The following is a 23,814-nucleotide window of genomic DNA, read 5'->3' on the forward strand; positions in this document are numbered from 1 at the left end:
ATCCCCTCTTTAATGTATCTGTCACACAAAAGCCAAGATAATCTTTCTAAGCCACAGGTTTTGTATCTCTCCTTTGCTTAAAAATTTTCAGTGGTTTCCTATCATCTCTATGATAGAAGGGGCTAAGATTTGTGTTTTCCTTTATGAAATGATTCCCTCTCTGTTGATAGTCCTCAAATTTCCTATATCAATAAGAAAATCTCACTTGAGCTTCAACCCCATGTCTACAAGTATCTTTGAGACATTTAAAAAATAGCACCTACTATGTGCTAAGCACTGGGGGAACTGCAAGAATAAATAAATGATTATTTCTGTTTTCAAGAAGCTTACAACTAATTAGGGGTGAAAAGACATACATGTATACAAACATATACACAAATAAATATAATAGTATTGAGACTAGATCTGTGATTATATTGATAAAGAGAATTCCAGGGCCACGAAGTTTCCTGTACCAATGTAGGCTGGCATTTTCTTTGCAATTTATAGTCTTAGAAAGTTGCCTAGAGCACTGAGAGGTTAAGTTACTTGTTCAAAAGTACACAGTATATGTCAGAGGCAGAATTTGAACCCAGATCTTCCTGACTTCAAGGCTAGTTCTCTATTATTCAAGACTGTCTCTCTAAATAAATATAACACAAATTAGAATGTGATAAATGCATGAGAGGAGTGCAATGGGCTATAAGCTTACTTCCATCTGAGGGCATTAGGGAAATCTTTATGGAGGTGTTAGACTTGAGTTAGTTCCTGAAGGATGAATAGGCTACCAATATATGAAGATGGTAGGTGTGAGTATTTAAGGTTTAAGAGAAAACAATCCTAAACTAAGGTACACGTAGGTGACAGTGTTTGGAAAATACTTTTAGGATATCATATAAACCAGTTTATCTTGGGTACCTAGTATTCAAGGGGAAGGGATATGGGATAAAGTTGGAAATGTAGAGTGAAGCCAGATTATGGAAAATTTGAGTGCGAGGACAAGCAAGGCATTTATATTTTGTTCTTTTTTCCATAGGCAAGTCTTTTAAATAATTAATAAACTTTTTATTTTTAGTTTTGAGTTCCAATTTTTATCCCTCCTTCCCTCTTTCCCTTCCCCCTTCCCTGTGGGAGTAAGCATTCATATATAGGTTATACATGTGCAATTATGTAAAACATAACCACATTAGGCATTTTGTATAAGAAAACTCAAATAATAGAAAAAAATGAAAGAAATAAAGTGAAAAAATAGCATGCTTCAGTTTGTGTTCAATCAATATCAGTTTTTTCTTTGGAGGTGGCTAGTATGTTTCATCCTTAGTCCTTTGGGATTGTCATAGACCCTTGTATTACTGAGAATAGTTAAGTCATTCACTGGACTTTGTTCTATAGGTGATAGGGAAACACTAAAAGTTGTTAGGACATTACCATATCCTGAAATAATATCAATATATACAAAATTAAGTTAATTATTTTCTCTTGCTACCCCTTTCCCTCAACGAACAAACAGCTTTTTCCTTCTTACCTTGCTTGCTATTTCTGTCAATGGCACCACCATTTTCTCATTCATTCAGGCAGGGAACCTCATTTACCTAAACCTTTTCTTTTTCTCTTATTTTGTTATTTAGTTATTTCAGTGATGTCCAACCCTTTGTGACTCCATTTGGGGTTTGCTTGGCAAAGATACTGGAGTGATTTGCCATTTCTTTCTCCACATCATTTTACAGATGAGGAAACTGAGGCAAACAGGGTTAAGTGACTTGCCCAGAGTCACATAGCTAGTAAGTGACTGAGGTCAAATTTGACCTCAGGTCTTCCTGACTCCAGGCCCAGTGCTCTCTGTACTATGGCCCTCCCTAGCTGCTCTTTCTATTATACTCTATTATTAATAGTCTAGCCTTGTGATTTCTTTTTTCCTTTCCATTTGTGATTTCCTCTCCCATTCTCATTGCCACCACATTATTCTAGACATTCATCACTTTATACTTGGGCCATTTAATAGCTTTCTGTTTGATCTCCTCTTGTCTAGTGCTTTTCCACTATAGTCTATCCCAAATACCATAGCTAGATTAATTTTCATAAATCACCACTGTCATTATTGTGTCACTTTCCTGATCACAAACAACATTGTTTATTTTTTGTAAATAGTATTTTATTTTTTCCAATTAGATGTAAAGATAGTTTTCAACATTCATAAGATTTTGAATTCCAAATTTTTTCTCCCTCCCTCCGTTGTATTTTCCCCTCCCCAAGACAGCAAGCAATTTGTTATAGATTATACATGAAACACCACTGCTTAACTAAGAGTTTGCATTACTCAATTTGGTAACCCTCTTGAATTTAACAAACATTATCAAGTGCTCAAGGAAGCTAGGTGGTACAGTGGATAGAGTGTTGGCCTGGAGTCAGAAAGATTCATCTTCCTGAGTTCAAATCTGGCCTCAGACATTACTAGCTGTATGACCTTTGGCAAATCACTTATACACTATTTGCCTCAGTTTTCTCAACTGTAAAATGAGTAAGAGAAGTCAATGGCAAACAACTCCAGCATCTTTGCCAAGAAAATCCCAAATGGGGTCATAAAGAGCCTGAAATGACTGGACAACAACAACAAAATCAAGTATTCAACTTTGTACAAGGCATTTGAAGTCTTCCATTATATTCTCATTTTACCTACCCAGCCTTATTTCTCATGACTTCCCAACATAAACCCTTTGTTCTTGTGAGGTCCTTTTCTTTTCTTTTTTTTTGTCTTTTTTTTTTTTGTGGGGCAATGAGGGTTAAGTGACTTGCTCAGGGTCACACAGCTAATAAGTGTCAAGTGTCTGAGGCCAGATTTGAACTCAGGTCCTCCTAAATCCAGAGCCGGTGCTTTATCTACTGAGTCACCTAGCTGGCCCCAGGTCCTTTTCTTGTCTCCTGAAAATATCATGCTCATACCTAACTACAAGCTGTTTCCTAATGCTATTTCCCCTGCTTGGAATGAATTTTCCCCATTCTTCTACCAATCTAAATTCTATCTATCTTTCAATGTTCAGATCAATTTCTGCTTTCTCATTTGGAGGAAGCTCTAAACCACATTTATCTTCAACTTTTAAAAATTTTCTATAGAATTTATTATCTATAGAACGCTTTAGCATTTAATAATTTACTGTTGGTCATTGTTATTTAAATGTTTCATGTGTCTCTAACCTCTTAAAGGACAGGAATTCCATTTGACTTTTTTTTATTCTTCTTAGGTCTAATACCATAAATATTTTACATATAGTGTTAGTTTAAAAAAAACTTGAATGAATGAACAAGGGATAATCTCTGGGAACTATGCTTGTCTAAGAGAGTCATCACTGCCATTTCTTAGTACTTGAAGAAAATTTTCAAAGTCATACTTTGAAAACTTAGAGATATTTCCCTAGGCTGGTGTTTTTATTTTTTCATTTCTCTTGTCTGAAAAGGGAATAACTGGATAAAAGTTTCCCATCTTTCCAAAATCAAAACTTGAAATTTTGTTCCAAGGGTTATAAGAGATATTATGAGATATATAAAGATGAATATATGAACTGTTGGCATAAATATTTTAAAAATATTATAATACTCCATCATTCTTACATACTTTTTACCATAAGATAGTATAGTCTTATGGGTCATATTCACAATTTTAAGTATTTTCATGATTTTTTCTGCCTTTCACTTAAAAAAAAGTATTTGGCTATTTTTTTCATGCTATAGGTCTATAGTAAGACCACACTAAACTATATATTATCATATAGATAAAATATAGTCCTAGTATAGGCCAATATTTTATAAAGAGATTAAAATGGTCTTTCTAAACCATCTAAAAATGAATCAGGGGCAAAAGGTCAAAGAAATGTTTTGTAACCCACATTTGAAACTCAGGCAGACATTATAGCATGGCCATTAAGATTGTTCCAAGGAAAGTAGAAAGGAGCTGATCACTTCCTAATGAAGTTAGTTAGTTTCTCCTTGGGAGAATCGACCTCCTGGGGTTATTGTGATTGCAAATAGCATTAAGAGCCCCAGAGAAATGTTTGGTCCTTAATAATAGACCTGTAAATTGTACATTTAGGCTGGCTTTTCACCTCAAAGCCTTAAGTTGAACCTAAAATAGAAGAAATAACATTGATATTTATTCAAGTCACCTTGGAGATGAGTTTAAAAACTCAACAACCTGAATTGCTTTAATGCAAGCTATTTTTATGACTCTGATGGGGGTTCCCACTTTTAAAATGTACATTTGAGAGGTTTGGGCAATAGCACAAGCAAGTGACTTTAGGGATCCAGAAGTAGATTGGCAGCCTTCTAAAGAGTTAGGCAGAAGGCAAAATATACCACAGAAATTCAAAGATTTATAATTTCACTATTGAGGGTACCCTCTCCACCAATGCATTGTACCTCCTCTGTAATTAACTTGGTGAATGGTCTTGTAAAATTGCTGTGGTTGAAAAATGTGACCACTCAGGTAATAAGCCTCTCTGTATTTGGGCTGGTCCTGAGATGATAGAAATCCAGTTTGTCACTAGACTTAACTTTAAGCCTTTCCGAGATTGGGTAAAATGATTTTGTGAAACTACCCAGGCAAGGTATGCTTTTGTTCCCTCAAAGGTAAAAATCTGGAGGCAATGATAGGTTATTGCCAAACCTTTGGGCTCTTGAGATTACACTTATTCTTCTTGGCTAGGAAGGAACAAAGAGCAAAAGTTTCAGAGAGGCAAATTTCCACTTGATGCTAGGAAAAACTTTGAGAGGCAGTATAGTGGATGGAGAAATCAGCCTGGGTTTGAATCCTGTCTCCAACTCTTACTGCTTATGTAACAGCGATTGACAAGTCATTGAACTTCTCTGTGTGTCTCAGTTTCTACAGGTGTAAAATTAGGGGGAGAGACTTTAATAATTATATCCCTAGGTTCTGTTGCACAGGAATATGGTGAAGATAAAGTAAGACACTGCATTAAAGTCCCTTGTAAACCTTAAAACACCATAAAACATCAACTATTATTATTAAGAGGGCAGATAAAGAGCACCATAGTGCACAGAGTGCTGGATTTGGAGTCAGGAAGACCTGAATTCAAGTCTGACCTCAGATACTCATTAGCTGTATGACCTTGGGCAAGTCACTCAAACTTTTTCCCTCCATTTCCTCATCTGTAAAATGAGCTGAAGAAGGAAATAACAAACCACTCCAGTATCTTTCCCAAGAAAGCCCCAAATGGAGTCATGAAGAGTTGGACATGATTGAATAATACCAGCATTATTATTAACAATAAGCTCTATTCAAATGTGGAATGGACTACTCATCATTACTGGAGGGTTTCAAACAGACTGCATCATCCATTTGATGAAGAACATCATAGAGGGGAGTTCAGGTAAGGGTTGAGCTTTCCTTACTCAGAGTCTACAACATTGAGCAGAATCTATGAGCACAGGTGAATATAGAGTGAGAGTCGAGTATGCCTGGGAATGTTGCCACAACCTAGACCAAGCATTATCATTAGAACTTCCCCATCCCTTCAGGATTCCAGATGACACCATTTACAAACTGACATTTTGATTTATGGTGCCATCTGAACCGTGTTTTGTAAGGAAGGATGCAACTCTATAAGGTTGAGGTGAGGAGGGAGAGCATTCTAGACAGACAGCCCTTGCTCAAAGGTGTGTGGGTGGAAGGTAGAATGCTCTGTTAGAATGGGATGCTCTGGCACATTCCTTCCCTTTAAGGGAACTCACATGAGGGAGAACCCAGTGCCCACACACATGCTCTGTGGCTGCCTATGACTAGAAGGTGATTTAAATTGTATCCATATTATGGTACAGTACTATTCCAGGTGACAATGGTACCTCAAATTTCATGTTTTTAATGGAAGTAGTTTTATTTCCCTCCAAACTTCCTTATTTCTATTGATGGTGCAACCATCCTTCCATGCACCTAGGTTTACACTTGTCATTTTTGGATCTTCACTGTAAGAGTCTTGTCTATCATAACCTCAGAACAACTCTTGAATCTGTGTCTTCTTTCACTTATGTAGCCTTTCCCCTAGTTCAGTCCCTCATTGCCTCTACCTAGATTATTGTAATAGCTTCCTAACTGTTTTCCTTGCCTCTTTTTCATTTATTCTCTCTTCAATACAGACTCCAAAAAGCTGTCAAATTAATATCCCTAAAACACAGATGTGACCATGTCAACCCCCTACTCAAAAATCTTTATCTTCAATTGGTTCCATATATCCTCTGTGATAAAATCTAAAGTCCCCAGCCTGGCATTTAAATCCCTTCATAATCTGGCTCCCACCAACCTTGCCAATCTTGTTTCGTTTTATTGTTTTTCATATACTTTCCATTCTAATGAAACTAGTCTGCCAGCTGCTTGCCAATCCCTAACATTCCTCCTTCTGCCTCTATGCCATTGTAAGGAGCGTTTCCCATGTCTAAAATGTACCATATCCTTACCTCTGCCTTCTTTCCTTCAAGGGTGCCACCTGCTACCCAAGCCTTTCCCTGACCCTCATCCCTTTGCTACTTTCTCCTTCTTGAAATTACTATGTTCATTACTATGTTGTTTACTTGAATACATGTCATATACCCCTAGTAGAATGAAAAGAGGGTAGGGATTGTTTATTTGTTTTTTTTTAAGCCCCAGGGCCTAGTGCAGTGCCCCTCATACATAGTAAGTGCTTAATACAAGCTATATAAATTGTACTGAATTGACTCTCACATTGCATAACTATACCCTTGAAAGTGCTAAGGTCTAGTAGTTTATAAATTGTGTTATCATCGAGAATCCCAGGATTCTATAAGATGCCACTCTGGGGGTTCCCTGAAAGAAACAATGGTCATGGAGGGCATATTAACTTGTGTATTTTTAAAAATCAACTTCAGGCTCCATCATAACACTACATTAGTTCTGGAACTAGAGTTTCAGGGGCTTAAAAATGTAGAAGGGGTCCACAACTGCTAAAAACTGGAAAACCAGTGACCTAGGGCTATTGGTCTAAATTATACAATACACACAGTATGGATCCCTGCCAGTGTTATTCCCTGCAATAGAGCACTCTCTCCTACCCCCAGGCTGAAACTGGAGCTGCTGAAGCAAAATGAAAGGATTTGGCAACAGGGGCATACATATTACTAACTAGTTGAAAATCCATTGCATATTAACCTTGAATTTTGGAAATTGTGCTACTCCCCAAGCTGGTAGCCTTAGTTCAAAGTGCTTCTTGACTCAGACCAAATTTAAATGGATTAAGAAATAACCATCAAGAAATAATAATTAGCATATAGCTTGGTGTCCATGGAATTTGTGCTAGGCACCATACAGAACAAGTTTAATTAATATGATCTCTCTAAAATAAATGACTGTGATGTGGGTGGACAGATAGCTATTTTGACAAATGAGCAAAAATATTTGTGAGTAAATCACATTTTGGGGGGGGTAAATTGAATCACATGTTAGGTGTATTAGAAAGTGTACTAGTTATAAAAAGATTCATCATTAGATTTCTTTAACATGAAGAATCCTTTTGAACTGTTAATACCCTCTAATTTGTTGTATAAATCTGGTTCTTAAAATAGGATGCATCTATGTGTACTGATAACATGTAACAGTACGATATACCAAAGATTAGCACTGTGACCAAAAATAATTTATACTACTTATTATATAAATAGTCTAATATAGAGAACCTGAATTCAGATGCTGGCTCTCCAATTACTACCTGTCTGATGTTAGGCAAGTCAATTTTCTGAGCCTCAGTTTCAAAATCTGTAAAGGTACTGGACTAGGAACTCTAAGGTTCCTTTTTTCTCTAAGGATATAAGCCTAAAACCTGCGTAGATGAATCCTGTCACCTCTAAGCAATATCCCTTCCCCTCCCCAATTAAATATACCTTTCTTTCCAACTTAATAATAATTCATATTAAAGATAGCTTTTAGGGGCAGCTAGGTGGCGCAGTGGATAAAGCACAGGCCTTAGATTCAGGAGTACTTGAGTTCAAATCCGGCCTCAGACTTACTAGCTGTGTGATCCTGGGCAAGTCACTTAACCCCCATTGCCCCACAAAAAAAAAAAAAGATAGCTTTTAAGATTTAAACATCAAGTGGTGATTCTTTGACATAGATCTCCCAAGCTTGAACCCTCAGAATTGTCTTTGATTCTCCTCTATCATAGCCAAATCAATTACCAAGACCTGAAGAGTCTTTCTTCACAATTACTCTTGCTTCTGTCCTTTCCTCTCCTCTTACTGTCTGGCTACATTGGTGTAAACCCTGATCAATTCTCATCTGGTCTCTTGTGGTAGCCTCTCAACTCTTCTATTTCTAGTCTCTTTGCTATCTGTCAAAGGGCAGCTAGGTGGCGCCATAGTGGATAGAGTGCTGGGCCTGAAGTCAGGAAGATTCATCTTTCTGAGTTCAAATCTGGCTTCAGACATTTACTAGTTATGTGACTCTGGGCAAATTATTTAACTCTGTTTGCCTCAGTTACCTCATCTATGAAATGAGCTGGAGAAGGAAATGGCAAACTACTCCAGTATCTTTGCCACAAAAACCCCAACTGGTGTCATGAAGTGTCAGACATGACTGAACAAGGGCTGCCAAAATGTTTCTAATGTACAGATCTGAGAATGCAATTCTCCTAAAACAACAACAACAACAACACAAAAACTTCAGTGGCTGTATATTGCTTATAGGTTAAAATAAAAAGTTCTTAGCTTGACATTGAAATCTGGCTCCAATCTACCTTTCTGGTCTTATTTCACTCTATTCCTTGTTATACACTCTGTGTTGCAGCTAAACTGGAGCAATTACTCAATCCTATCCTTTATTCTCCTGCCTCTTTACGTATATTCAGGCCATCGATATCTCCCTAGTCAGTGCCTGGGATGCACTCTGTCATCATCATTATCTATTGAAATCCTCCTCTTTTCATTCAAATCTCAACTCAGGTGCTACCTCTTCCATGAATCTTCCCCAACCTACATTTCCTCTCCTCTTTCTCCCTCTGATAGTGAGCTCTTTTTTTTTTTAAATCTCCCCTCCCCATGAATAATTTGCTTCAAATTTGCTTCATCCTCATGCCACCTTTATTTGTGTATGTGGTAATCTTAATATTAAACTATAAACTCCAGGGATTGTGATTTTAAATCCATTGTGATTTTAAGTGTGTTGAACATAGTAGGCATTAAATATTTGGTAAATGAATGAAAAGATCTAGTGCTGGCCCTCATTACCTCATGTCAGGATTATTGCAATAGCCTGCTGGTGTGTTTGCCTGCCCCAATTCTCTCCCCAGTCCAATCCATTCTCCATTCAGCCACAAAAATGATTTTCCTAAAGTGCAAGTTTGATCATGTCATCTCCCCCTACTCAATAAACTCCAGTGGCTTCCTATTGCTTCAGGATCAAATACAAAATGCTCTGCTTGGCATTCAAATCCCTTTATGACCTAAGCCACTCCTGTCTTTCCAGTCTCCTTGCACCTTACTCCCTGACACATACTCTTTGATACAATGACACTAGCCTCCTGGCTGTTCCACCACCAAGACACTGCATCTCTTGGCTCTGGGCATCTTCTTTGACTGTTTCCTGTGCCTGGAAATCTCTCCCTCCTCTCCAATTACTGACCTCTCTGGCTTTCTTTAAGTCCCAGCTTAAATCTCATCATTTACTGGAAGCCTTCTCTAACATCTAGTACCTTCCCTCCATTAATTATTTCCTTTTATCTTGCATTTAGCTTTATATATAAATATAAATATATATACATATACATATTTGTTTCATATTGTGCCCCTCCCATTAAATTGTAAGCTCCTTGAGGGCAGGGACTGTCTATTGCCTCTTTTTGTATCCCCAGGGTTTAGCCCACTGACTAGTATATAGTAGGTACTTAATAAATGTTTATTGATTGATGAGATGGCAAATAGGAGTAAGATAATCAGATACATGGAAGGCTATGAGTAGCTTTGCCTAGATAGAATACAATAATGAATAGTAAGGTAGGTGAATTGTAGTGATTAGCAAACGGGTGTGAGCATCAGAAAGACATGGATTTGAATTCTGACTTTGACATATATGCTGTCATAGACCACATGATCTGGGGTAAGTCACTTACATTTTCAGTGCTCCAGGCAGCTCAATAAGATTGTTAAGTTCCAGATGAGTTGCCTATCTGTATTAGTGGAAAGAGTTTTTACACTGAAAGTTTCTTATGCCAATGAAATCAGGTTTGGATAAAAAAGAAAAAGAAAGGTAGGTCAACCTGATGAAATACCTCCAAGTTAAAAGCAGCCTAGATAAAAGTTGTGGCAATTTTTCATACCTCTTTGGTACTTTTCTGCCATGGAAGAAGCCCGATTAAACTTAATTAGCATTCTCCTGAACCCTTAGGTAAGTCCAGTAGTAAAATGTTTTCTCCATTTTAGAAATAGGTGAATTGTGTCAGAGGCTAATGAAGTTACTTATCCAAGTAGTGGGTTAGAAATGAAAAGACCTCCCTCTAGTCTTTTTTTTTTTTTTTTGGTCGGGGCAATGAGGGTTAAGTGACTTGCCCAGGGTCACACAGCTAGTGTCCAGTGTCTGAGGCCAGATTTGAACTCAGGTCTTCCTGAATCCAGGGCCAGTGTTTTATCCCCTGCACCACCTAGCTGCCCCCTGTCCTCCAGTCTTAACCACATTATATCTTTATGCAGTTTCATGGATACTTTTAAATTTTATTCAGATCTGTGGTTTCACTGGTGTAGGAAACTTTACATGAGAAACCGTCCCCTACCAATGGAGAACTGCAAGTTAGAGCCAGAGAGTTTCTTGGTTGCGTCTTTCCAAGAGTCACAAAGCTAGTGCGTGTTAGAAGATGGTCTTTCTGACTTCAAGAATGGCTTTCTATCCACTATATCCCATGCTACTGCTCAGTGAATCCTTTATGACTTTCAAAATGTCAGGAATCCTACAAGGTGCTTAGGAAAGACCACAGAAAGGGCAGCAAGGACTATGGAAAAGGTTGGTGGCATTTCAGAGAGCATAGGATTTAGTCAGAATACCTAGCTCTACCATTTATTAGCTCTGTGACCTTGGACCAGTTGCTTCTCATCTCTGGGCTTTCACTTCCCTCATCTATAAAATGAGGGGGTTGGACCAGAATGATCTCCAAGGACCCTTCCAGCTTGGACCATCTGGGATCGGGGATGGAGTAAGCGTGGTAGTTAAAGGCCTCGCTGATGGAGACCTAGACAGGGACTAGAATAAAAGGCAAATTAGCAAGGCTTGTCTTGCTTCTGTCTGCTCAACAAAGACAAGGTGCATTGCTCATAAACGTGGAACGTCCTTCTTAACTATCTTGGAACTTTTTTTGATCTTGCCGTTTTGTGATGGTTTGTTTTAAGCCAGGCCCTGGTACTAGAGAGAACGAAAGCATCAAAACCATCAAATCGACCTCTTCCCTCCGGATCAGGGCAGGAGGCTGGTGAACGTCAAGGGGGTATGTGAAGAGGGTACCGAGGCCGAAACAGCGGTGCGGCAGGTTGGGCTGCCGAGCTCCTCCGGCCGACATAATTACTGTTTTTGAAAATCAAATGAGACCTAGTAGCCCTCCCGGGCTTGCGGTTCCCAGACTGTCAGCGTGATTTAGCGCCTTGTGTATAGAGGGAAATTCAGGGGCGAAACGGAGGAGAGGAGGGAGAAGGCGAGCGGGGGAGGGAAAGGGGGAGGAGGGAGGGAAGGGGACGGAGAGGAGGGGGGAGGGAGAGGAGGGGAGGGCGGGGGCCGCGGTTACCCCAGCTGCCTTGACTCCAGCCTCGTTTCTCTTGATTAATCCATCCCATCTCCAAGCTGGAGTACAATGTCGTCCCGCAGCCTGCAGGTGTCTCCCCACGGAGCAGGAGGCGGCAGCGCAGCCCCGTCTCTGGCATGTGCCTCCAGCTAGCAGATGTTCGTTCGTTCGTTCGCTCCTTCACTCGCTCCCTCTCCATGCTCGCGGCCAGCCAGCCAGAGCTCCTCTGATCCCCCTCCCACCCCCCACCACCTCTTCCTCCTGCCGCTCCTCTTGCCTCTCCTCCTCCTCCCGCACCTCCTCCCCCGAGGCTCCGGCCCCGCACGTCCCAGCCGCTTGGAAGGAAGCCCCTTCTGGACTGGCTCCCTTGCGTCCCTCTCGCTGCCGCCTTGCGAGCGCCCCAAGTTGAGAGGAAGATGGGGACCTGGCTGCAGCATTTGCAGAGCCGCTCCAGCAACAGATTGGAAGAGACGGAGAGTTTCCGCCGAGGGGAAACTGGCTGCTGAAGGGCGCGTGACGAGGCTCCGCGAACTTCTCCTCGCCCACGCCCGCCCGCCCGCGCCCCCCGGCTTGCTCGCCCCCAGCCCCGGCTTCCTTCGGGCTCGCTCGCTCCTTTCCCGGCGAGGAGGGCGGAGAGGCATGAAGACGAGCCGCCGGTGCCGAGCCCTGCTGGCCGTGTGTCTGAACCTGCTGGCTCTTCTCTTCTCCACCACAGCCTTCCTCACCACGCACTGGTGCCAGGGGACCCAGCGGGTGCCCAAGCCCAACTGTGGCCGAGACAAGAAGACCAACTGTCTCAACTACAGCGGCAACAGCACGGCCAACGACACGGCCGGCTCCCACGGGGTGCACTACAGCTGGGAGACCGGCGACGACCGCTTCCTCTTCAGGTATTTCCACACCGGCATCTGGTACTCCTGTGAGGAAAACCTCAGTGGACTTGGTAAGTGGCCGCAGGCTCGCCGGCCTCCGGTGGCCGTGGGTGGACACGACCGTGATGGGGTGGCCTTCCTGACTGGAGCGCGGGGGGCTCTTTTCCTCCCGCGAGCCCCGCGCGGCGCCGGTGAGACCATTTAGAACGAACGTTCCCTCGGAACGTTCCGCGTTCCACGGGGCATTACGTTCAGCCTTTGGGTGAGAGCATTCCTCGGGTTAGAACGTACCCCCGTGCCGCGGGTTAGCAGGCTGGGCGCGCGCCGACCGGGAGAGCAACCTGTTCTTGGTCCGGAGGGTCGAGAAGCTTGCCTTCTTTGGGCTCCTTGACCTGCCCTCTGCAAGCTGCGCGCCCCTTCCGAGGGGATGCTAGGAAAAGAGCCCCCGAGCTGACCCTCGGATGCTGGGGCTGTTCCTCGGAGCCCCTACACTGCCCCCCAAAAAGAGAGGCCAAAGCGGTGCAATTTCAGCAGAGGCAGAGTGAGACCGGCACTTTGAGTCCCTCCCCGACTCATAGTTTTAGGTTATGAGTGCAGTTAGGGAAAGCCAGCATAGGTTAACTGGAATCTTGGCACTGGGAGCATCCAGCGAGTCCCCACTGGAACAAGCTCCCTTGTGTGTCTGTGTGTGTTGGGGGGTAGGTGGGGCCTTGGGGAAATCAAATATTTACCAAATCAAAGAATAGTAGAAACATAATTCATATGAAATGTGTGGAAAAGTAGTTGCAACAGAAATAGATAAAAAACTACTCAGAACAAAATTCTTATTAATTAAGAAAAAAAAGGTACTTTTCAGGAGGTAAAATATGGGCACAGACCCAGGAAGCTTATTGTGGTTGGCTCCTCTCCTTCTACATCTTTGAGTGCTCTTCTCCTGGCCACAAAGCGAAGTAAGAGTGCTACAAAGCTTAAGAACAAGGCTCTAGCAAAAGCTAGAAGTGTCTGGGTGAGAGATGGCCTCTGGCAAAGGCCCTTGGGAAGGCAGCAGGCATCTATAAATCGAGGCCTGTGGACCTTGAGAGCTTTTTACCGGTTAATGTTGGGTTGTAACGCTAGCCCCTGATTGATGGTCACAGGGGGAGATGCTTCCCGAATGAATTGACACCTTTCCCCCTTTTCAGAAGGTTAAAATTCATTCGATGGGAGCTTAGTTCTGCAGGGCAATATGAATATGCCTGCGGATGTTCAAGTGGTGGTGGAAGTGAACATCCATCCTCAGAGTCTTTGGTAAGCCGACCAGTCTGGTTGCATTGGCATTCCTTTTGGGAAGAGAAAAATGCTGCTGCTGGAGCTAGTTTAAAGGGCAGGGTGAAGGTCTCAAGTACTTCAGCCCAGGAGCTAGCTGCCTGATAGCTTGTACTCAGAACAGGATCAGATTTTTTTTTCCTCCTTGGAGGCTGCCTAGTGTAGCTTGTTATTTTTTGACACTAGATGTAACTTTTCTGAATTGTACTTTCTGTTGCTTATAAACCTGCTGATTCTTTCTATACTGTATTTTTTATTTTTTTGCCAGCGAGTAGCTTTTACTTATGGATCAGGATTGATTTGCTCTCTAACTTCCTATCTTACTCATGGGACTTTTCTATATTTCAGTCCTATTCTAGATTGAAATTCTGGAAGCACACTTAGTCCAAAACTATAATCTCACAGATTAGAAATCTGAAAGCTGGAAAGGGAAAACCACTCTGGCTAAAGTCACGCAAGTAAACTACAGAGTTGGTGCTAGATCCCAGGTCTCCTGAGACATCATACAACGCTCAAAAGAACATTGGATTTGTATTCTGATGACCTGGATTTGAACTCTGACCTCTAAGACCCCTTCCAGGCTAAATCCCATAATGCAGTGATTTCCAGTCTACTACTCATTCCACTATACCACCACAAAACTAATTAATTGCTTTTCATAAGCTCATAAGCCACAGCCTTAACCACCCACACAGAAATTTTCATAATACCTTGACACTTGAAAAATCATAACCCTTCTGGCCTATAAGCCATTCTTCCCCTTAAAGAAAGCATTTCTGAGTCCTTGAATAAAACACATAAATTGCCATGAGTTCCTCTTTCCCAGGAAAATACCATATTCCTTCTAAAATATGCACATAATAATGCCCCGCCCCCCCAGGACCTCTCTGACAGCTAGAGTCAGGGATACAGCTACTACTTTTCATGTAGTTTTCTCAACCGAGACTTTTCAGCTGTTGCTTCAGAGGGGAAGGAAGGTTTTTTTTTTATTAGTTTGGAGCCTCTGATTCAGTTCTCAGGAATTCTTCCCTTCTATACAAGTCTCACCTTCAGTAAACCTGGGTTAAAACACAGTTTGGACCTGGTTGTACTAGTGAGGGGAAGGAAGATGGGTTAGGGTGGGGTGAGGGAAGTATACCAAGGTAAGGTGGCACATGAGCAGAGGGCTATTTGGGGGAGCTAAAGCAGAGATGCCTTTAAATGTAGTTTAGTATAGTGAAGAAAGTCCTAGATTTGGAGTAAAAAAATCAGCATTGGAATCACAGCTCTGGCATTTCCTACATGTGTAACCTTGGACAAATCATTTAATCTCTAGGTCAAAATTTCCTTATCTGTATATAATAAGGAGATTGGACTAGATATCATCCAAGGGCCCTTCTAGCCCTAGAACTGATTCTATCTGGGACCAAAAACAACAAATAAATGGAAGATTGTTTAAGGCCTAGATTTTGGGGGAGGGGGTTTTGTGAACTGTTTTTTTAAAAAAAGATATTTTGCTAACTATATTTTAATATAATTCATTTCCTTTTGTAATCCTATGCATTTTTTGTTTTGTTTTGTGGGTTTTTTTTGTGTTGTTGTCTTTTGGACGGGGCAATGAGGGTTAAGTGACTTGCCCAGGGTCACACAGCTAGTAAGTGTCAAGTGTCTGAAGCTGGATTTAAACTCAGATGTTCCTGAATCCAGGGCTGGTACTTGATCCACTCCATCACCTAGCTGTCACCAATCCTATGCATTTTAATTTATATATTTAAAAACATCCCGAGGAGTCCATAGGTCCAAAGGGGTCTGGGACACACAAAAGATTTGGTGTAATCCCTCTTGTGCATAAATACCTTTTATTTTGGTTCTCTGGCTATCTCTGTGTTGAGATGAACATTTATATAGCCTCGATTTTAGGAGTATTTAAATATACAGTCTTTTTCATTGCCCATGCTAATTTACCACTGGTGTGCTATATGATACATATATCCCTTCTCTTCATATACATACGTATATGATACATATATCCCTTCTCTTTTTTTCTCTTCATCATCGGTACATGAAAAACTTACCTTACAGAAAATTTCAATTTTCCTTCTTGGGGTATGGAAGGTAGAGATCAGCCTGTCACTCATGAAGCCTTCAGTACCCTTCCACGTGCTGCTGAAGAGTGAGGCCAAATCCTGTCAGTTTCACTGCACCACAATTAAAAGCAAGGTTTTTGTGGTCCACGTTTTCTGATTCCATAAGAAAAACAACCATCTCCTATATCGACATCTGACCCTCATGGGAAGAGAATTAAGAATAAACCTCTCTGCTTCAAAAAGAAAGGGAACATTTCTTTTTCATTTACTCCTTTTCCTCATGGTTTCTGTGAACTGTACCCATACAGACCCTAATCTATCCCTCTGAGGGCAGAGCATACTGCAAACATTCCTGCTTCAAATCCCCAACCAGAAACTTTGGGCCTGTAAAAACCTCTCTCCATCATGGTCAGTCACAGTGAAATCTAACAAGCCCCTTTTCCCACACTAATAGCCCACAGTGCTTACAAAGAAAACTATAGTCCTTCCCCAAAACAGATACACTTTCACCAACCCTAGCACAAAGGAATCTTTTCTCTCTCCTCTGAGAAGGAACATCATCCTCCCTCAATATACAGAAGAGGAATCATGTCTTCTGCACAAAAAAACCAGCCCAGTGTTCAGTCCAGATTCTGCCTGCTGAGAATCAGTACACTGCATTTGGGAAATGGGAAACCTGTCTTCTACTTTTGATTTCCCCCAGTGGTTTGTTTGGTGACTGCCCCCTTATGCCCCCAGCAAGTTTTATATTTATTAATTATTCAAAAAAGCAGCCCTGATGAGTGGAAAATGCTCTGGAATGGTGACTGAGGATATGGATTTCAATCCTATTTACAACCTGTGTGACCTTGGGCAAGTCACTTTTCTCTAGTTTTCCTGTTTGTAAAATGATTGAATTAGCCAGGATGAGCTTTATGGTCCTTTCCAACTTGAGATCTCTACTTTTATGAAAAACTTATTAAGGCTTACTGTGTGCATGGTACTCACTAAGGACTAAGGTGACACTAAGGAAATGTAAGACATGACCTTTTCCCTCTAAGAGCTTATAATCTAGTTGAGGAGACATATACACATAATATCTATCTGTCTGACTACATGTATATGTACATACATACACACAATATGTATTATATTATACATACATATATGTAAATTATATTCAAATTCAAAATTCAAAGCACTGCACTATTAAGCATAAAAAGGAGGGTTATAGACAATGTGCTTGCTATAGGAATGCAGAAATGGAGGGAAGTCCAGAACCTTAGTTCCTTTTCTTTTTTTTTTTTTTTTGGTAGGACAATGAGGGTTAAGGGACTTGCCCAGTGTCACACAGCTAGTATGTGTCACATGTCTGAGGCCAGATTTGAATCAGGTCCTTCTGAATCTTTGGCCGGTGCTTTATCCACTGTGCCATCTAGCTACCCCCAGAACCTTAGTTCCACAAGGTATCTCAGGGGTCAGAAAGCCCTTCTATAACATACCTGAAAAGTCATCATCCAGCCTCCATTTGAAGACATGTAGTGATAGGGAATTCCCTATAATCCAGGTCAGTCTATTATACTTCGGAGTAACTTTAATTAGGAAGTCTTTTTCCTTATGTTAATCAGTAATCTGTCTCCTTGCATCCATTGCTCTTGATATTTCTTCTTGGGGCCACCTTTCACATGACAATCCTTTAACTTGAAAACAGTGATCACATCCATTCAAGCTTTCTCCTTTCTAGGCTAAACAGTCAATGAATCCTTGCAAAGCATATTCCCCGGTTACTCAGCTGTCTTGGTAGTTTTCTTCCAGTTGCATTCCAGCTTGCAATTATCTTTCCAAAAAGTGCTGTGGCCAGAACAGAGTATCTGACCTGACTAGATCAGAGTACAGTAGGTCTATCTCTTCCCTAGTTATGGATATTCTACCTCAATTAATCAATGTGTGTTAGAGAGGTTCAGGAAGAAGTATCCTCAATCTATCTGACCCCTTCTCCTCAGTCTCCTTTGCTGGCTCATTATCCTGTGGATATACTTCAAGTGTCTGTCTTGGGTCTTCTCTGTCTATCCTCTCTTGGTGACCTCAGTGGCTTTTATAGCTCAGAGATCTATATATCCAGCTCTAGTCTCTTTCCTGAGCTCCAGTCCCTCATTACCAACTACTGGACATTTCAAATCGCATGTTCAGTGGGCATCTCAAACTCAACATTGTCCAAAACAACTCACCCTTCTACCAAACTTTCCTATTTCTGTCAAGAGAACCATTCTTCCCATCTCCCAGGTATGCAATCTTGGTGTTATATTCAGTCTGTTGTCAAATTTTGCTGTTTCTAACTTCACACACCTCTCTCACATTTGACCACTTCTTTCTACTCATACAACTACCACCTTAGTTCAGCTCTACATCACCCTTTGCCTAGATTATTGAACTCCCTGCCCCAAGTTTCTCCCTACTCCAGTTGATCCTCCACTTAGCTGCCAAAGAGATTTATATAAAATTCAGACAGACAATTCCAGTCTCCTACTCAGTAAAATAAAGTGGCCTCCTATTGCCCCAGGATAAAATCTAAACTCTTATATTTGTCTTTTAAAGCCCCTCACAACTTTGCCCCAAAGTAGCTTTCCAGCTTTAGCACAAACCGCACCTCTTTCCACATTCGAAGTCCAGCCAAGCTGTCTTCTCTGTTCCTTACACACAGCATTCCATTTCCTGTCTCCATGCATCTGCACTGGCCATCTCTGATTCCTGGTGTGTGTTCTTTTTACCACTGCCTCATAGAATCCTCACTTCCTTCATGACTCAGCTCATGCACTCCCTTGTGTGCCTTCCCTCCTGAACTACCTTGCATTTATTCTGTACACACGTGTAACACATATGTATACCCACGTATGCACACATAGCTATTGGGGATTTATTCAGGAATATGTGCGTACACATATATGTGCACATGTGTACTAAATAGATACAAGTGGTTGTGTGCATATATTTACATATATGTACATACATATGTATATGTATACAGTGGCTCCCCTTGCACCTTGAGAGTAAGGACAGTTTGAGTTTTCTTCTCTATATCTTCAGCATCAGGACAGTTCCTGGAAGATAAGTAGTTGCTTAATAAATAAATGCTCCTTGATTGAGTGAATGAATAACCTTGTAGAGGAGGTAGGTTGAGCCAGATGGGCAGGATTTAGAGAAGTGGGGGGCCAGGAGGGAAAGTAAATAAAGGTTTGGGTTGTAAATGAATGTAGCTTCTTCAGGGAACTTGGAGAGTTAGAAGGGACCTCAGCTGCCACCTGGTCCAATCCATACATGAAAGGATTTCCCACTATAACATATCCAACAAGTGTTTGTACAGTTTCAGCTTCAAGACTATCAAGGGAAAAGAATCTACTATCTCTCAAAGTAGCCAATTCCACAGACAGCTCTAATTATTAGGACATTTTTACTGACATCAAGTCTAAATCTGCCCTTTTGCCTAAAGTTCCCTTCATTGTTTCTGATTCTTATTTGGAAGAGGGATTGAGAGAATACAATCTCCTTAGTTTTTCTTGTCTTCTCTTGGGGAAACATCCTCACTTTTTTTTAACCCATTCAATGTGGGCCAGTAGCAAGAGAGATTAGATAAGTAGGTGGTGGTGGTGGTGGCGGGGGCAGGGCCTTTTGAATGTCAAAATGCATCCTAGTACATAAAAGTTTGGAAATCTTCTTTTAGATCCTAGCTTCTTAAACTGTAGGTTGCAATCCCATATGGGGTTGTGTAATTGAATGTGGGGGTCATGAAAAATTTGGCAACAGTAAAAGGTTATGTATACCTATTTTATATGCCTATATACCTGGGGTTGTGTAAAAATTTCTCGGGTGAAAAGGGGTCGCAAGTGGAAAAAGTTTAAGGAGCCATATTTTAGATCAGTAGTGTCCAAAGTCCCTCTAGGGGTTTGTGACTCGACCCTAAGAGGGCAATGCCCTCAAAGGGTATGTGATCAACCAATTAGAGGGTGAAAAAATGAATTGTATACCTCTTTCCCAGTGATTGCCAGACAGAGATTTTTCTCTAACACAACCATACCTGTACTTATCTCCCAGCATACCTTTCTTCCTCCCAACTCTCTTACTTGAGCATAGGCACCTAACAGCAGATATAACTCAACTGGTATTGCGATATCCATAGCAGCAGCTGTGCAGGTGCCATTAGGAAAATCCTCAATTATGTCCATCCCTGTTCCACATTTACTGTTATATTTCACATGCTGATTATGACAGGTGCCTTCTAAAGGCCAAACTTTTCTCTCCAAGGCAGTTCTGTCACCTCTTCCCCAATCCATCACCTCGTGTCTTTTCAGTGGTCATGGCTGGATTGTGCCTGCATCTCAGATTTCATTACATCATCTTTTCCCTCATAACCTACTCCATTTTTCCAAATGTGCAGTTATGTGGCTTCACAAACTTATGGTCATCTTTTTGTGTGTGTGTGAGGCAATTGGGGTTAAGTGACTTACCCAGGGTCACACAGCTAGTAAGTGTTAAGTGTCTGAGGTCAGATTTGAACTCAGATCCTCCTAACTCCAGGGCCAGTGCTTTATCCACTTCGCCACCTAGCTGACCCTACTTATTGTCATCTTGACTCCTTGTGCTCCCTCAAATCAGTTGTCAAATCTTTTGCTTTCTGCTGGCCCCTTTTTTCTATTCATATCAACCACAACCCTAGTTCAAGCCCACATCACCTTTTCCCTGGTAGCCTTCTAAATAAACTCCCTATTTCAAGCCTTTCCTTTCTCCAAGCCATCCTTTATATAGCCACCAAACTGATTTTCCTAAAGTAAAGCCATGTCACACTAAATTCCAGTGACTCTATGATAAACATTATTTTATCTTAACTCCATTCTTTTTATTTTCTAATTTTGTATACATTTGTAATATATATGGTTATTGGTATAGTAGTACTAATTTAACTTGGAAATTATTTATAAATAAGTAAATATTTTTGGGTGTGTATGTGCAAAAGTTTTTTTTTTTACTGATAGGAGTGCGATCAAATATTTTGGGGGACTGCTGTTCTAGATAATGTGAAGCAACTGTAGATTTTTTTCAACACAATGAAGTGGATGTTTGGGAATATTAATTTGACTGCAGCTATTCAGATTTTCAAAGTCATTGGAGGTATAAACAGTATGATTGCTAAATTTGTCCACTATTGGCATAGAGTATCCTGCACAAAGTCCAAATCGAAGAGGGATTCACTACAGATGGTTAGGTTCTCCAAGATGACCCTGGTTGTATATAACATTGTATTAATTTTGTTTAATCCTGAAATATTCTAGTATTTCAATGAAATGAAATCTCACATATTCAAAAGCAAAAGGCATAATAATTCATGCTGGAAAAGTCAGGTGGTTGAAGAATGCCTATTTCCTAGATTATGACAAATAGTTGAATGGGCAGTCCATTGATTTAGTCTATGAGTACATATATCTTGGTTAGACATTGAAGATGGCCTTCAAATGAATGAAGGTAAGAGTAGACTGGATTACATTTGGGAAATTGTGTAATACTTTCAGGAATCTCAAGCTGCTCCCTAACATAAAAGCCCATCTTTTTAACACCAGTATTCTCTTGGTGATGCTATATGGCTACAAATAATAGAGCACCATTATCTCTGAAGAATCAAAATTTCAGTGACCTGAAGGACAGTGGAGAGATGCTTGGTGGGTATAAATGGACTCCTACAGATGACCAATTATGCCTTGTTTTCAAAAGTAGCATTAAAGGAAACATTAAGAAAATGCATGATTGGAAAAGGAGATGGCTGAGGCATATAGTAGGAATGAGTAACCAGAAAATGCTAAAAGATGCAGAGGAAGGCCTCTAGCAAGTAGATAGGTTCTCTAGGGAAGATTTTTTAAGGATATAAGTTCCTTGAAAACAAGGACCTTTTCTTTGTTGTCTTTGTATCCCTAGCACTTAGTTCAGTGCCTGGCACATAGTAGACTCTTTTTTTTGTGAGGCATTTGGGGTTAAGTGACTTGCCTAGGGTCACATAGCTAGTAAGTGTCAAGTGTCTGAGGCCAGAATTGAACTCAGGTCCTCCTGATTCCAGGGCCAGTGCTCTATCTACTGTGCCACCTAGCTGCCCCACACATAGTAGGTTCTTTCTTTGTGTGGGGCAATGGGGGTTAAGTGACTTGCCCAGGGTCACACAGCTAGTAAGTGTTAAGTGTCTGAGGCTGGATTTGAACTCAGGTACTCCTGATTCCAGGGCCGGTGCTCTATCCACTGCGCCACCCAGCTGCCCCTATAGTAGACTCTTAATAAATGTTTGTTGAATTGAATTATGACATGAACAAGAAATGTATAGGAAAGTGTGAATAGAATGTGATTTGCATCAATGAAGGGAGTAACTGCCATAATGAGACCACTGATTCACAGAAGTATTACAGTCTTCCTATCAAAGTTTGTAGGATGGATTTGAGTTGGGAGAGACCTGAATTAGTAGGCATCAAGGTGTAAGGTGATAAGAGTCTGGATTAGTGTATTGACAGCAGGAACAGAGGAATGAATGGGAGACATTTCAAGGGAACATTGACCAACACGTGGTGACTGATTGAATATAGGTAACGAGAGGGCCAGATCAAGATGATTTGTATCTTTGAACTTCAGTAACTTAAATTTGTTTGGGAAGAGGTGGTGCATTTGAGAGAAGTAGGAAGGTTGGGGGAGGGAGCTGGTTTAGGCGGAAGGTGATGATGAGTAAAGTTTTCCTTTCTCTATGAATTAGTTTCTCTATCTGTAAAACAGGGACAGTAATATCCAATACTATTTCATTCTACTTTGGTGAGGGTAAGCCTGTGAGTAGGGTTTTTTTTTTTCTCATTTCCTAAGTTCCTATTTTTTTACATAGTAAATGAAGTCTTCAGAGTAGTACTTGATGCTTTCTTCCTCCCCTTCTCCCTCCCTCCCTCTGGCCCCCACCACATCCCAGTCTGTACTAAATACCTTATATGCTTAAGTACTAGTGGACAGTAGCACTTAAGGGACAATGAGTGGTCATGCTTATTGGATTTTTCTCATTCAAGGAAAAAACTCACACCTTTATTGCTGCCATCACTAAAAGGATGCCATAATGTTTCTTCCTATTTTCTTAGAGAATTATAACTTTTTGGTCTGACACATCAATTTAGACTACTGTGCATTTATATGTATAATACATTTATTTAAATAAAACATTGTCAACCAGACAATCTTGATTTCTTGGTATGAGGTAGTGGAATACAGGTGTACCCCTGTTTTTTTGTTTTTGTTTTTGGTGAGGCAGTTGGGGTTAAGTGACTTGCCCAGGGCTACACAGCTAGTTAGAGTCAAGTGTCTGAGGCTGGAATTGAACTCAGCTCCTCCTGACGCCAGGGTCAGTGCTCTATCCATTGCACCACCTAGCTGCCCCTCTGTACCTCCTGTTTTTTTTAAAACCTGTTATTCAAATGTAGATGAACAGATCAATATATTCTGGAAAAGAATTTGTGGTTTGGTTTTAAAAACTAATAATCTGAATTTATGAAGTTTCAAATTTTCAAAAGCATAGGAGTGGGAGATGGGACAACTGGGTTCTAGTCTTGGCTCGTTTACTTAGCAGCCGTATGACCTTGGGCAAATCAGTTAACCTTTCTGGGCTTCATTTAAAAAAAATTGCATCTGCAAAATGAGTGGGCTAGCCCAGGTGATCTTTTCCAGTGCTCTACAATTGCGTAAATTTGTTAGCAACACATCTTTGTACAATGTGAGGTGAGCCTATATTCGCCACATAATGGAGTGGATTTCCATGGACTCCTGATATTCTTTCTT

The 23,814-nt window shown here is 40.9% G+C and overlaps 1 protein-coding gene across 3 annotated transcripts in view; it reads left to right on the forward strand.

Annotated features, from left to right (window-relative positions):
* Positions 1 to 11,764: 11,764 nt before the first annotated feature.
* GSG1L (GSG1 like) overlaps positions 11,765 to 23,814 on the forward strand; it is a 395,069-nt gene continuing 383,019 nt past the window's right edge. For all 3 annotated transcript variants that reach the window (XM_043978921.1, XM_043978922.1, XM_043978920.1), the window contains exon 1: positions 11,765 to 12,696. In XM_043978921.1, coding sequence (XP_043834856.1) covers positions 11,910 to 12,696 — 787 coding nt within the window. In that variant the 5' untranslated portion in view covers positions 11,765 to 11,909. The remainder of the gene's footprint in view (positions 12,697 to 23,814) is intronic.

The sequence above is a fragment of the Dromiciops gliroides genome, chromosome 1 (assembly GCF_019393635.1).
Source record: "Dromiciops gliroides isolate mDroGli1 chromosome 1, mDroGli1.pri, whole genome shotgun sequence".
NCBI lineage: Eukaryota > Metazoa > Chordata > Mammalia > Microbiotheria > Microbiotheriidae > Dromiciops > Dromiciops gliroides.